The sequence below is a fragment of the Papio anubis genome, chromosome 11 (genome assembly GCF_008728515.1).
Source record: "Papio anubis isolate 15944 chromosome 11, Panubis1.0, whole genome shotgun sequence".
NCBI lineage: Eukaryota > Metazoa > Chordata > Mammalia > Primates > Cercopithecidae > Papio > Papio anubis.
In genome coordinates this window covers 40,958,453-40,973,175 of record NC_044986.1, presented here as the reverse complement: position 1 = coordinate 40,973,175, position 14,723 = coordinate 40,958,453, and the positions used below count along the sequence as shown (strand labels likewise).

The 14,723-nt window shown below is 35.2% G+C and overlaps 1 protein-coding gene across 13 annotated transcripts in view; it reads left to right on the top strand.

Annotated features, from left to right (window-relative positions):
* The window catches only part of EXOC6 (exocyst complex component 6), a 214,284-nt gene that overhangs the window by 49,398 nt on the left and 150,163 nt on the right, over positions 1–14,723 (top strand). For all 13 annotated transcript variants that reach the window (XM_031652172.1, XM_031652176.1, XM_031652175.1 and 10 more), the window contains 3 exons: positions 243–290; positions 379–469; positions 4,930–4,975. In XM_031652172.1, the coding sequence (XP_031508032.1) occupies positions 243–290; positions 379–469; positions 4,930–4,975 (185 nt within the window). The remainder of the gene's footprint in view (positions 1–242; positions 291–378; positions 470–4,929; positions 4,976–14,723) is intronic.

Here is a 14,723-nt window from a genome sequence, read left to right as displayed (position 1 = left end):
AAATCCTGAGTAAATTTGAGAAGTTTGCCACAGAATCTGTTAAAAAGAACTGTCATAAGTAATTGAAGTTAACAAAAGCCCTTTTCAATCAAAAGTTCAAGTTCAAGCTGTAGAGTTAATTTGAATTTGCATTTCTTTGTTCTAAGTTTCTCATGAAGCATGATCTGATTACAAGGGTGAGCAGTTACATCAGGGCAGTTTTATGCATATTTGTCTAACTAAGGTGAAATTAAATTTTTAAGGTGCAAGTTACTGATACCAACCGAAGGTTTCAAGATGCTGGAAAAGAGGTGAGAAAATGATACTTTTCTGTGTATTCAGTATGTAGTTATTTTTTAACTGTTTGTTTAAAGATATGAACATTCCTTCTTTTCTAAGATGATAGTCCACACGGAAGATATCATTCGATGTAGAATTCAGCAGAGAAATATTACAACTGTAGTAGAAAAGTTGCAGTTATGCCTTCCAGGTGAGTTAAACTTGTCTATAATAAAATGTTTGGCTTGGTAAAATTATAATTTAATAATAGCAAATAGTGATTCTTTAGTATGGGAATTACAGATTATTTGGTGATTGCCTCCCAACATAGACCATGCTTTATCTTTCAGGTTCGTTTTATTCCGTGAATTTTCATGCTTTTGTCATGTTAGAAAGCTCCTGTTTGATTATATGTCACATCAGTTTCCTAGAACAGCAACTTCTACATTTCCGTTTCCTGTCTGCCTCTTTTGCCCTTTGTCCCCCATAACCCTTTTTTGTTTTTCCTTGGAATACTTTCCCATGGGGAGAGTCTTTTGGTTACCTTTACCTGATTTGCCTGATTTTTTACCTCTAGTTTTCCATTGTTTTTTTGTTTGTCACTTAGCAGGTTGTTTTTGCTTTGCTCACAATCTCATTGTGCTGATAAGGTAAGAAAAACATCAGAAGTGCCAGATCGTCACCATTCTTGCCTTTCCTCCTGTTATTTTGGAAATGCTGTTTCTGGTCTCTTTGTTGGGGCTAAATATTACTTGGGCATCAGATAAGTTCTGAGGAAACTAACCAGTATTTTCTTTACCTGGATTTAATATACTTTTAAGTTAGATGCATTCTATTCAAACAAAAGGAAGCAAGTATATGACTTTTTAAAATTTCTTTTAATTTTTACTTTTTTTAGAGATAGGGTCCCACTCTGTTGTCCAAGCTAGAGTGCAGTGGCTTGATCATAACTCAGTGCAGCCTTGAACTCCTTGGCTCAAGCAATCCCCTTGCCCCAGCCTAGTGCTGGGATTACAGGCATGAGCCACCACACCCGGCCATTTTTTTTTTTTAATATACTAAGCTAAACATCCTTTGTCCCGTTTTGAAACTTATTATTGTTTTTTTTAGGAAGGAGCCTAAACCTCCATATTCAGCAGAATAGAATGAGATATTTTATATAATATATATATACACACATATATATATAAAATTTTTTTTTTTTTTGGGGTGGAGTCTCACTCTGTCTCCCAGGCTGGAGTGCAGTGGTACGATCTCTGCTCACTGCATCCTCCACCTTCTGGGCTCGAATCATTCTCCTGCCTCAGCCTCCCGAGTAGCTGGGATTATAGGCGCCCACCACCATGCCCACCTAATTTTTGTATTTTCAGTAGAGATGGGGTTTCACCATTTTGGCCAGGCTGGTTTCGAACTCCTGACCTCAAATGGTCCACCTGCCTCTTCCTCCCAAAGTGCTGGGATTATAGGCATGAGCCACTGTGCCTGGCTATATGCTATTTTTATAATGTAAATTTAGCTTAGACTACAAATTAAATTGTTAAAACTGTTAGCAGATTTTATTGGCTAAAAAAATTATTATTATTATTATTTATTTATTTATTTAATTTTTTGAGACAGAGTCTCACTCTGTTGGACAGGCTGAAGTGCAGTGGCTTAATCTTGGTTCACTGCAACCTCAGCCTCCCAAGTAGCTGGGATTACAAGCATGTGCCACCACACCTGGCTAATTTCTGTATTTTTAGTAGAGACAGGGTTTCACCATGTTGGCCAGGCTGGTCTCGAGCTCCTGGCCTCAAGTGCTCCATCCACCCCAGCTTCCTAAAGTGCTAGGATTGTAGGCGTGAGCCACTGCCCCTGGCCTGTTTTTTGACTTGTGAGAATAGCTTTTCTTTTTTTTAGAATCAGTGAAATTCTACTCTGCTTAATCTCTGATGGACCAGGCATATTTACGTAAAAACTTTGAGTAAATAAAATGTTGGCTTATTATGTTAAGTTTCAGGGTTGAGAAACCTATTTCCTTATAGTCATGTTTAACAATACCTCTTTGCTACCATCAGGTGCATTGTAATAGCTATGAAGGTGTCCTCTAAGTTTGAATGTTTTGTCCCTGTGTGATAATAAACCTTAAAAATTGGTTATTGATGGAATGAGCAAGAGCCAAATTCAGCTTATTCACCTACTGGGCTTTTTAAAATAGAGAAATAAAGGGAAGTAGAGGTCAGGTGTTTGTTACTGCTACTGTCTTTGTTTTTAAGGCTAGACAGCAACTCTTAGTTCATATAGATATTGTGTTCCTAATGGCCACATCCAGAACTACCTGCTTTCCTCTATTCATCTTTCTGTCCTACTATCCACTTATAAACCTGTGTGTGTGTGTGTGCGCGCGCGCGCGTGCGCGTGCATGTCAGGCATCATGGTAGGTATTGGAACTATAAAGTTGGAAATAACACAATCTCATCTTTTGAAGGATCCTATAATCTGTGAAAGGAAGATAAATCTCGGGACCCCAAAATCACTAAGCCAAGAAAAAAGTCAAGCTGGGAACTGTGTCAGGCAAACTTGCCTCCCATTTTTCTCCTGAATAAGATAGCTGTAAAGATAAGAAGCTACATACTCCCTCACAATTTGCCCACTGAAAATTCCTTGTGGACAAAGGACAGACAGAACTCAAAGTCATCCTTCTGAGGCTCACCTGAGACAAATGCATATCTGATTGCTTCCTCTGCCCTGTAAAATCTGTAAAATCTGTAAAAATGCAGATTCACTGGGCCAGACTAAATTGGATATTCAGTGGAAGGCTCATCAAGGACTCAAAAAAATGCAGCCTTTTGTCTCTTACCTACTTCTAACCTGGAAGCCCCCACTTCTGAGTTGTCCCGCCTTACCAGACTGAACCAATGTATATCTTACACGTATTGATTGATGTCTCATGTCTCCCTAAAGTATATAAAAGCAAACTGTACCCCTGACCACGTTGGGCACATGTTTTCAGGACTTTCTGAGACTGTGTCATGGGCATGCCCTTAATCTTGGCAAAATAACGTTCTAAATTGACTGAGACCTGTCTCAGATACTTAGAGTTCACAGATCTTATGGGAATAAAGACAAGTAAGTCATTAGTTACAGTACAGTTGCCTAACTCCTCCTTGGATTAGGAGGAGTATGAGAGGATATAAGAAGTCATAGCTTGGACATGGTGACTCATGACTATAATCCCAGCACTTTAGGAGGCTGAGGTGGGAGGATCATTTGAGGCCAGGAGTTTGAGAACAGCCTGGGCAACATAGGGAGTCCCTGTCTCTACAGAAAATTAAAATAAAAAAAAAATTAACCAGGTGTGGTGGTGCACTGGTGGTTATAGCTACTTGGGAGGCTGAGGTGAGAGGATTGCTTGATTCCAGGAGGTTGAGGCTGCAGTAGGTCATGATTGTGCCATTGCCCTGTAACCTGAGTGACAGAGCAATACCCTGTCTCAAAAAAAAAAAAAAAAAAAAAAAAAAAATCACAGCATAAACAATGGATTTATTTTCCTGGTCTGTTCGTTTTTACTGTTTTTGAGGAAAGCATTATTTTTATATGGAAATGGTATGAGATAGATATGAAATTTACATGAATTGTTAAGATTGGAGACTTCAAAGAAAGTTTATACTTATTGCAGCAGGCTCTCTCCCAGTTTATGAGTTCCGTCTAATGCTTTGGTTGGAAAATGTGAAAAAAATTACATTACCATATGTGTATAGAGATATACATAGGGTCCTGTGAGGCGACAGAGTCGGGGTTGATTCACTATAGCTACCATTGTAGTTTTTATGGTTTTCAGACACATAAACAATGTTTTTTGTAAACTTGGAGGCCCATAGGAGGAGTCATATGACTGTAGAAAAATCTGGAAAAAAAGTGTTGTCTATCCATATTGTAGAGGGAAAGCAAAGTGTGTACTCATTCTGTACTTTGAAATTCTAAGTTTAAAGGGTAATCTACGTGGTTAAAAACCCTTTTGGTGACACTATATTATATTGGCAAAGATTAATTTATTGAATAATTGCGTTCCTTTCTATAAAACAATTGCATTTGATAGAAAGGATGAAATGAATCAAGATGCTTTGCTATGTTTATTTCTGGCTGTATTATAATTCACTCCTACTGCTGTAAGCATGTGACATTTTTCTTTCTTTGTGGATTTGGTATAAACTTTTGTTTATAGTGAGTTTAACACAAGTGTGTTATTTTGTTTGTTATGTTGTATGTTGAGTCAAAAATCAATAAATCTCACACTCAACTTTCTCTCTCAAATAACTAAAGTCTAAAGTGCCAGTTCTATTTCAGGGAAGAAACATTAGTAATTTCTGGATAGGATAATTGTTAGTAGGCTAATGTCTCAGTTATATGTGTTAGCATATACAAGTGTTCCAGGTTCAGTGTAATACATCTATATGTGTGTGTGTGTGTGTGTGTGTATGTGTATATATGATAAAACGTTCAGTATATAAGGAAATTAAAATGTTTTTATATACTTGAAGTATTTAACATTTTATTTGAAAATATTAGCCTAACTCAAGGTGTAGAAGTGTAATGAATTTGTAATATACTCTTTCCTGCTTTGATTATTTTCATCTCTCAAGATATTTTCTTTTCATTTTGAAAGCTAAAATGTTACATTTTTTAATGCAGTGCTAGAAATGTACAGTAAGCTGAAAGAACAGATGAGTGCCAAAAGGTGAGTTGGTTTTTTTTCTTATTGTTTTAAATAAGAATTTTTTTCTGTTATTGAAAGGACAGATACATTTACTATAAATCATAGTGAATCATGAGTTTTGCTGTCTACATTACCCTAACCTTTGTACTTAAAATTCGTGCATCAGGATAATCCACTAAAACAAATCTTAGCCTTTTATTAGTGAATCATTGTCCTTTATAAATGATATAAATGATTAGTAATGTTGATCAAGGACAAATAGCTGAACAGGAATGAAAATATTGATTAACTTACCAACATACTAATATTGCATGTAACTAAGGGCTAGGTGCATATTGTGGAAGGAAAAGAGTGTAGGCAGTTATATTTTGACAATCTGGGTGAATGTAGTAGGTCACATTCTGTTTTATAACTCAAATGCATATATGACAGATGAAAAAGAAAGTAAAGTAGTTTATTGATTGCCATAGGAGCATTGGATATAGTGATGTTTAAAATATTTTAAAGACAAACAATTTTGGCCAGGTATTGTGGCTCATGCTTGTAATCCCAGCACTTTGGGAGTCTGAGGCAGGAGGATCACTTGAACCCAGGAGTTTGAGACTAGCCTGGGCAATATAGGGAGACCTCATTTTGCCCCCAACCCCCCACAAAAAGAAAAGAAAAAAATCAAACGATTCAGAAGTAACATAGAAAAAACAGAATAAATGAGACAGTTTGGACTAGGGAAAAAATGATTTCTTCTTGGTTAGTAACTACTTAATTATCAGAACACATCATATACAGACCTGTAGTAAAAATGTGTGTTCTGCTTCATGGTGCTACATGTTGAATTTCATTAGGCTTTACCAGTTAGTGCAATTTAGTAGAATTATTTTTTCCCTATAATGAACAAGCCAAAAACTATTCTGAAAGTCTTATTTTCTTCACGTATGTATTAATAATATATTCTCTTTTTAAATCAGTGTTATATATCCTCACATTTTAAAGATCCAAATAATTGCTCTATGTGTTTGCTGCAAAACAACAACAACAAAAAACAGCTATCACCTTTCCTATTTCCCATTCACCATTCCTTCTTTATAGGAGCAAAAACTTCTACCTCTTTTAATGGATTATTTTGGTATTTACATTTATGTCTTTAAATAACTAACTTTTAGTTATTACCATATTATTTTCCAGTTTGGGGCATTATTGGTTTTTCAGTAATATAATCTAATATTTATACTCACATTTCCTCGACTATTCCCAAAATGTCTTAGGTCTTTTTCCCTTCCTGAAAACATTGATTGGTATGTGTTCTTTTGTCCCTTTTAATCTAGAACAGTCCTCCTGTTCTTTGTGTTTTTCAATGGAAGACTCCAGGTCAGTTCTCTTGTAGACCAGGGCATTTTGGATTTATCTAGTTGTTTCTTCATGTTTAGATTCAGGTTAAAAGGTTTTGGCAAGAGTATGACATAAGTGATACCTCACATTGCATGACATCAGGAGGCTTATAAAGTCATGTTGTCCTTAGATTATGCTAAATTTGATCATTTGGTTAAGGGGAAGTCTACCAGTTGTCTTTTGAAAAAGTACATTTTTCTCTTTGCGATTAATAAGTAATCTGTGGGTCCTGTTTCCTAACAGCTTTTCATCCAGTAGTTTTATCATTCTTGCCTTAATCGTTATTATATTGGATTTACAAGATGTTGATTTAAAAAAATGCTATTATTTCTTTAACATTTATTAACTGGCTTTTTTATATATAGAGAAGAGCTTTTTATTCCCCACCACCACCTTTTTTCTTTTTTTCCTGATTATTGTTGTGAACTTATGCATTTTAAAAATAAATATAATTTATTATTGTCATTATTCATTTTGATGCACAAATTGTTTCAAATTTAACAAGAGAAACCCCTCAAGCCAGTTCCTGTGTCTCTGTCTTTGAGTATTTTTGTGTTTATCATACAGTAAGATGTTCGAAGCTCTCATTGTCCTTTTTTTTTTTTTTGCCTCAGATCTGGAAGCAGCCATTCTCCAGGGTACCCTAGCTCCTTTTAGTATTAATGGTATTTAGAAACTAAGATGTATAGGTTGGGAGCAGTGGCTCACACCTGTAATCTCAGCACTTTGGGAGGCTAAGGCAGGCAGATCGCTTAAGCTCAAGAGTTTGAGACCAGCCTGGCCAACATGGTAAATCCCCATCTCTACTGAAAAACAAACAAAAATAGCTGGGCATGGTGGCGTGTGCCTGTGGTCCTAGCTACTAGGGGGTTGTAGGGGTTGGGTGCTGAGGCAGGAGGATCTCTTGAGACAGGGAGGCAGTTGCAGTGAGCTGAGATTGAGCCACTGTACCCCAGCCTGGGTGACAGCGAAACCCTGTCTCAAAAGAAAAACAAAAACAAAAACAAGAAACTAAGATGTATGTGTGTGACGACTTATACACACACACACACACACACACACACACAGTTTGAAGTTGTCAGTTTGTGACCTACCTTTTCTCTCTTTTAGAACGTTCTCTTTGTCCTCTGTGGTCTATCATTTCCTGATGATGTGCTTTGATGTGGGTCTATTTACCTTCTTTGTGGTGGGTACTTAGTGAGCCTTCTTTTAATCTGGAAATTATCCTTTAATCTCATAATATCCTTAAGCATTAGGAAGTTTTTTTGAATTATTTTTTTCTTCTGTCTTCTTGATTATTTCTCTAGGATATTAATAGTTCAGTCTTCTAGATTGGTTCTCTAATTTTCTTATCTCTTTTTTGACATTTTAAAATCTCTTGGTCTGCTTGCCCTTTTTTCTATGAGATTATTTCATCTTTACCTTCCAAAGGTGGTGCTGATTTTTAAAAATTTCTGCTAATTTTTAATTTCTAGGAGCTCTTTTTTGATCTTCAATTTTTTTTTTCAGGTAGCCTCTTGTGTTTGCTTTTTAGAGATTCTTGGAGTTGTAGACTTATGACTTGTGCATTTTTGTTTATGTTATACTGAAATAAACATACCTGTGTAGCCACCAGGTTTAAGATGTTGAATGTTATTGCTGCCCAAAAGCTTTCTTATACTTCCTCACAGTCACCACCACCAAAACAAGATACAGAATACTTCCGTCACCCCCACAGTTTGCTCATTCCTCTTTCCAATTTCTCCTCCCGTCTCTAGAAATAACCACTTTCTGAGTTTTAGCATCATAGATTAGTTTTGTTTGTCTTTAGAACTGATTTAAATGGAATCTTCTTCACTCCTGATAATGTTTTTAAAATTCATCTGTGGTTGCAAATTTCTTTTTATTGTTAGAATTTGTTTATGTATCCATTAGTTGCTATTTGGGTGGTTTCAGGTTTGCGGGTATTATGAATAAGACTGCCGTGAAACTAAGGTACGAGTCTTTTTTGTAGGGATTTGTTTATATTTCCATTTAGTAGATATATAGGAGTAGAATTGCTCAGTGATAGCATAAATGAATGCTATACTTTTTAAGAAACCGTTAAATACTTTTCTATTTAAAATATGATTTGAAAAATAGACTTTAAAAATATAATTTAAAAAATAATTATTCTAGTAGTACCATTTATACTTCCATTAGCAATGTACTAATAAAAGAATTTCATTTGCTCCACATCCTTGCAAATTAGTTTGTTCTAGTTGAGCCATTTTGGTAAGTATAAAATAGCATCTCATTGTTTCAATTTGCATTTTCCTGATGACTGATTGTTTATAGATCAGAGTTAACAGATTTATTTATTTATTTTACCCCCAGTGAAATCAGAGGTAGAAAAATCATGGGTTTAGACTGTAGAAGGAAAGGATTTAGGTTAGACACAATGCAGGGCATCTAGATGATAAAGGTTTGGGAATGTTGAATTTCGGTGGCAAGAAAATCTTTGGAATTGGCTTCTCTAGAGATCTTTAAGTATCATAAGTGCGTTTTTATTTGGTATTTGGCTGTTTGTATGTTTTCTTTTGTGAAGTGTTTGTTCACATCTTTTGCTTATACTTTTTATTTAATAGATTTTATTTTTTAGAGCAGTTTTAGGTTTACAGAAATATTAAACACAAAGTACAGAGTTCCCATATACTTTTCTCTTCTTTCCAAGCAGTTTTTCGTTGTTAATGTCTTGCATTAATATGGCATATTTACTGTAACTAATGAACCAATATTGATACGTAAGTATTTACCAAAGTCCATAGTTTCATAGTTTTACAGTAGAGTTCACTCTGTGTTGTACAGTTCTATGGATTTTGGCAGACATATATCATGTATCCATTACAGTATTATACAGAATTGTTTCACTGCCTGAAAAATTTCCTGTGTTCCCTGTCTTTCCCCATCCTTCCCAGCTGTGAACCCCTGCCAATTACTGAACTTTGTACTGTTTCTATAGTTTTATCTTTTCCAGAATGTCAGATAGTTGAAATAACACAATATATATATAACATGTTCAGACTGGCTTATTTCACTTTTCAATATGCATTTAAGATTCCTCTATGTCCTTTCGTGACTTGATAACATTTCTTTTTTAATCACTGAATAATATTACATTGTATGGATGAACCATAGTTTATCCATTCACCTACTGAAGGACATCTTGGTTGCTTCCAAGTTTTGGCAATTGTAAATAAAGCTGCCATAAACATTTGTGTGCAGGTTTTATGGACGTAAATTTTCAGTTAATTTCGGTAAATACCTGGGGATGCGATTGCTGGATCATATGGCAAGAGTATGTTTAGTTTTGTAAGAATCTGCCAAACTGTCTTCAGAAGTGGCTGTACTGTTTTGCACTCCCACCAGAATGAATGAGAGTTTCTGTTGCTCCACGTCCTCCTCAGGATTTAGTGTTGTCATTGTTTCGGATTTTGCCTGTTCTAATAGATGTGTAATGATATCTCATTGTTACTTTAATTTGTAATTAGCTAATGACGTATGATGTTGAGCATCTTCTCACATGTATGTCTTCTTTGGCGAGGTGTCCAAGTCTTCTGATCACTTTTTAATTTGGTGGCTTATTTTTGGACTTTTGAGTTTTAAGTGTTCTTTTTATATTTTGGATACAAGTCCTTGATTCAATTTGTGTTTTGAACGTATTTTCTCTCAGTCTGTGGCTTGTTGTTTCATTTTCTTAACAGTGTCTTTAAAGAGTAGAAAGTTGGCCGGGCGCGGTGGCTCAAGCCTGTAATCCCAGCACTTTGGGAGGCCGAGGGGGGTGGATCACGAGGTCAGGAGATCGAGACCATCCTGGCTAACATGATGAAACCTCGTCTCTACTAAAAATACAAAAAACTAGCTGGGCGTGGTGGCGGGCGCCTGTAGTCCCAGCTACTCGGAGGCTGAGGCGGGAGAATGGCGTGAACCTGGGAGGTGGAGCTTGCAGTGAGCCGAGATCGGGCCACTGCACTCCAGCCTGGGCCACACAGTGAGACTCTGTCTCAAAAAAAAAAAAAATAATAAAGAGTAGAAAGTTTTAGTTTTAATGAAATTAAATCAGAAAAGTCCAATTTAGCTTTTTTCTTTCCCTCATGGATTGTGCTTTGGTGTTTCTAAAAACTAATTGCCAAACCCAAGGTCATCTAAAATTTCCCTTGTGTTATCTTCTAGAGTCTGAGAGTTTTATGTTTTACATTTAGGTCTGTGATCCCTTTTGAATTAATTTTTATAAAAAGTGAAGGTCACTGTTTACATTTATTTGTTTACTTTTTTGCATGTGAATGTCCAGTTATTCCAGCAGCATTTGTTGAAAGAACTACTCTTTTTCCATTGAATTTCCTCAGTTAACTGTATTTGTGTATCTCTGTGCTTTCTGTTTCATTTTATTGACCTGCTTGTTAATCCTTTTGCCTTTACCATACAGTCTTTAATATTGTAACTTTACACAGTATTAAGTCTTGAAGTTGGATAGTGTCATCTATCCTTCAACTTTGTTCTTCAATATTGTGTGGCTATTCTGGGTCTTTTGCCTGTCTATATAAACTTCAGAATCACGTTGCTGATGTTCACAAAGTAAGTTACTGGGGTTTTGATTGGGATTGCATTGAATCTGTAGATCAAGTTGGGAAGAACTGGTATCTTGATGATACTGAGTCTTCCTATTCATTAATATGGAATATCTTTCAATTTATTTAGATTTTCTTTAATTACTTCTATCAGAGTTGGTATTAGTTCCAGAAAATTTTTTGTTGAAGGTTTTTACATAGATAGATTTCATGTTACCTGCAGAGACTTTTGTTTTTTTTTTCAGTCTTATTGCCTCTTTTTTCTTGTCTTATTTCACTAGCTAGTAACTCCACATAGTCCAGTGTTGACTAGGAATGGTGAGAGGGAACATCTTTGCCTTGTTCTTAATCTCATGGGGGAAAAGCATCTTGTTTCCCACCATTAAGTATGGTACTAGTTTTGTATAATTTCCGTTTCTTTAAATTTGTTAAGGCATGTTTTGTGGCCCAGAATGTATCTGTCTTGATGTTCCATGTGAGTTTGAGAAGAATGTGTATTTTGTAGTTGTTGGATGAAGTATTCTATCAGTGTCAATTAGATCCAGTTGATTGATGGTACTGTTCAGTTCAACTATGTCCTTATTGAATTTCTACCTGCTGGATCTGTCAATTTTTGTTAGAGGCTTGCTGAGGTCTGCACTTGTAATAGTGTATTTATTTATTTTCCTTTACAGTTCTATTAGTTTTTGCTTCACATATTTTGATGCTCTGTTGCCAGTTACATACACAATAAGGATTGTTATGTCTTCTTGGAGAATTGACCATTTTATCATTATGTAATGTTCTTTATCCCTAATAATTTTCCTTGCTCTGAAATCTGTTTCATCTTAATATAGCTGATCTACCTTTCTTTTGATTAGTGTCAGTATGGTATATCTTTCTCTATCCCTTTGTTTTTTATCTCTTTGTGTCTGTACATTTGAAGTGATTCAGACATTATATAGTTGTGCCTTATTTTTTTCCACTTAGAATTTAATAAAAATTTTGTACTTTTTCATGTATCTTGTAAATTTTTTGTATGCAGGACATTGTATTTAAAAAGAATAGAAGAGACTGAAGTAACCAATTCCATGGTAGGACAAACTCTGGTGAAATGTACATGCTCAAGGGAAGGCAAATGAAGTAAGAACAGTGGCATAATTTGTACTTTGTAAGCCAGAGAATCATTAGAGTACTCACATGTTCTCCATTTAGTGATGACACGTACATTTTTTGAAGTATCTTGTATTTATAGAAACAGACACCTTGTCAGAGGTTTAATATATAGGGAAATTTGGTCTACTGTTGTTTATTTTTAAAAATCAGAGACTTAACATTCCAATTATAAGGACATCATTACCTTATAATAAAAGACTTTACAAATAGGGTAGTAATTTGTTTTAAAATAATTTATAAGGTAAATTCCATTATATATTGTTGAATAGGGTATGCGCTTACAGAACTGGAAGTGTAGATATATAACTGGATGGAAATGTGGCCCAATGCTGATGAGTTAATTACAACAATGATAGCGTCAGATCATAGGTGCTTTTTATATTCCCCTTTTAGGTTTTGTATTTTTCTAGTGGTTATGGATTACTGTTATAATTTTGTAAAAACAGCGTTAAGTGTATCTAAAGGAGAAATGGTAATCTATTGTAGTGTCATTTTTGCTTGCATTTAGAAACAGATAAAACATAGGAGATTTGTGGCTAAATTTTAGAAAGGATCCAGGGCCTGGTCTCTGACTTCTGCTTTCTGTCTAAGATGATAAACTTTCCATATATCTTCACCGGAATTTTCCCAGAAAGCAGAGTCTGAGGTAAAAATAATATATTTTACTACTTTTTTAGGGAGTATAATCCTAGGGAAGTTCCCTGAATCCTAGTTTTAGGGAAAGGGAAATGAGACAGGAAATCAGTTGAGAGAGCAAATATGAGGGTGAGTTATTGAGTTATTTAAATACCTTTAGGGAGGGTTGTATATGTTTTTGCAAATCATAACCTTCTTTTCAAGAAGAGGAAAGGAGACCTTATCTCTGACTTGCTTTTCCTATTGGTTAAGAGTTCAACCCCCTGACATTAACTCTCCACATTTCTGGGTTGTGTGTATGTGGGTGCTAGGTAAGTCTTATGACCTCTCATGCCTCTGATGATGTCTCATGGGAGCACCAAGATGGGAGGCACAGTTGTGCTATGAAGTAAGTTGACTGTGTCTGTGGTATGTTGCAAAAACTACTGGTAATATTTTTCATTTATTCTACACCACTTAGGATTTTGAAATCCTATTTTGAAATGTATTTTGAAATACATTATAGACATTAGCATGAATTTTCAGAAACCATACCTGTTGTAGAGAGAATACTTTTGAAATATACCTAGTTCATATAAAATCAGGAAATTAGTCCAGGATCAGGTAGTGTGGTTTGACTGTTGATTGATCTGTTGCATCTAAAATGTTATGGGTTATACTGAAAATACCTAATTCATTATTTCACTTCATGTAAGCCTTTAATATTTCAGGCATTATCAAAATTATTGTAATGACAGCTCTCCCACCCATACCACCACCTAAATATTTTAGTTTCTGACCAAATGTATATTTTGTTTATATTATAAGCATGCTAATGTTTACCAAGATAAAATTTAGATGGTCTAATTTTTAAATTAGTGGTAATATTTTGTGACAATTTGCAGAATATACTCTGTCTTTGAGAGTATGTGCCAGAAAACTAATTGGTATTTTAAAACAGCTTTTGAATATAACGTCTTTTTTGTTTTGTTTTGTTTTTTCTTTTTTGAGAAAGTTTCTTACTCTGTCACCCAGGCTGGAATGCAGTTGCATGATCTCACTGCAACTGCTACCTCCCAGATTCAAATGATTCTCATGCCTCAGCCTCCTGAGTAGCTGGGATTACAGGTGTGCACTGCCATGCCCGGCTAATTTTTGCATTTTTAGTAGAGACAGGATTTCACAACGTTAGCCAGGCTGGTCTTGAATTCCTGATCTCAGGTGACCCGCCTGCCTTAGCCTCCCAAAGTGCTGGGATTACAGGTGTGAGCCACCACGCCCGGTGGGTCTTTTCAACTTAACTTTGTTTTCACTTATGTCTCATAGTTTCTATCAACTTAGTTTTGATTTTTTTGTACATTAATTAATGCCTTTTCCCAATTTTAATGTCATCCAATTCAATAGAAAGATATAGAATACTATGTAATTAATTTTTAAAGTTCTTCTACCTAACTCTCAAATAGATTTTTCGTGGTGAATATTATTGTAGGAAACTGACAGTTTGGTAAGGTCTCAGTCCTGCTACCAATTAATATGGTATCTTGGCCAAATTTTATACTCTTTTTCTGTATTTCAGTTTTCTCATCTATAGAATGCTACTTGTAATATCTGCCATAGAAGTGTACCTCATAGAAGTCTAAAGAGAACTAAATTATGTATATGAAAATATATGTCAGTTTATCTAGGGCAAAGGCTATACTAATTGCTGCATACCCAGCATGTCACACTGTGAAATAGTAGCCCCCAAAGCCCGAAAAATATTCAGTAAATATTTGTTGAATTGAAGAAGCACTCTACCAGTGTGGATTTTTACCTGTTTTTTTTTGTGTGTATGTGTGTGTGTGTGTGTGATACTTAACAGTATTTCTAATTGCCTTAAATAGTAGTATGACATTTTTTAAAAAGTTAAATAAATTTTTTAAAAATTAGAATTATATTCAAGTTATGTACTTTTTTGTATGGTGAATCCATGTGGACGGATATTAGGATGGGAGACAGAATACAAAATCATATAGCAAATCACTAAA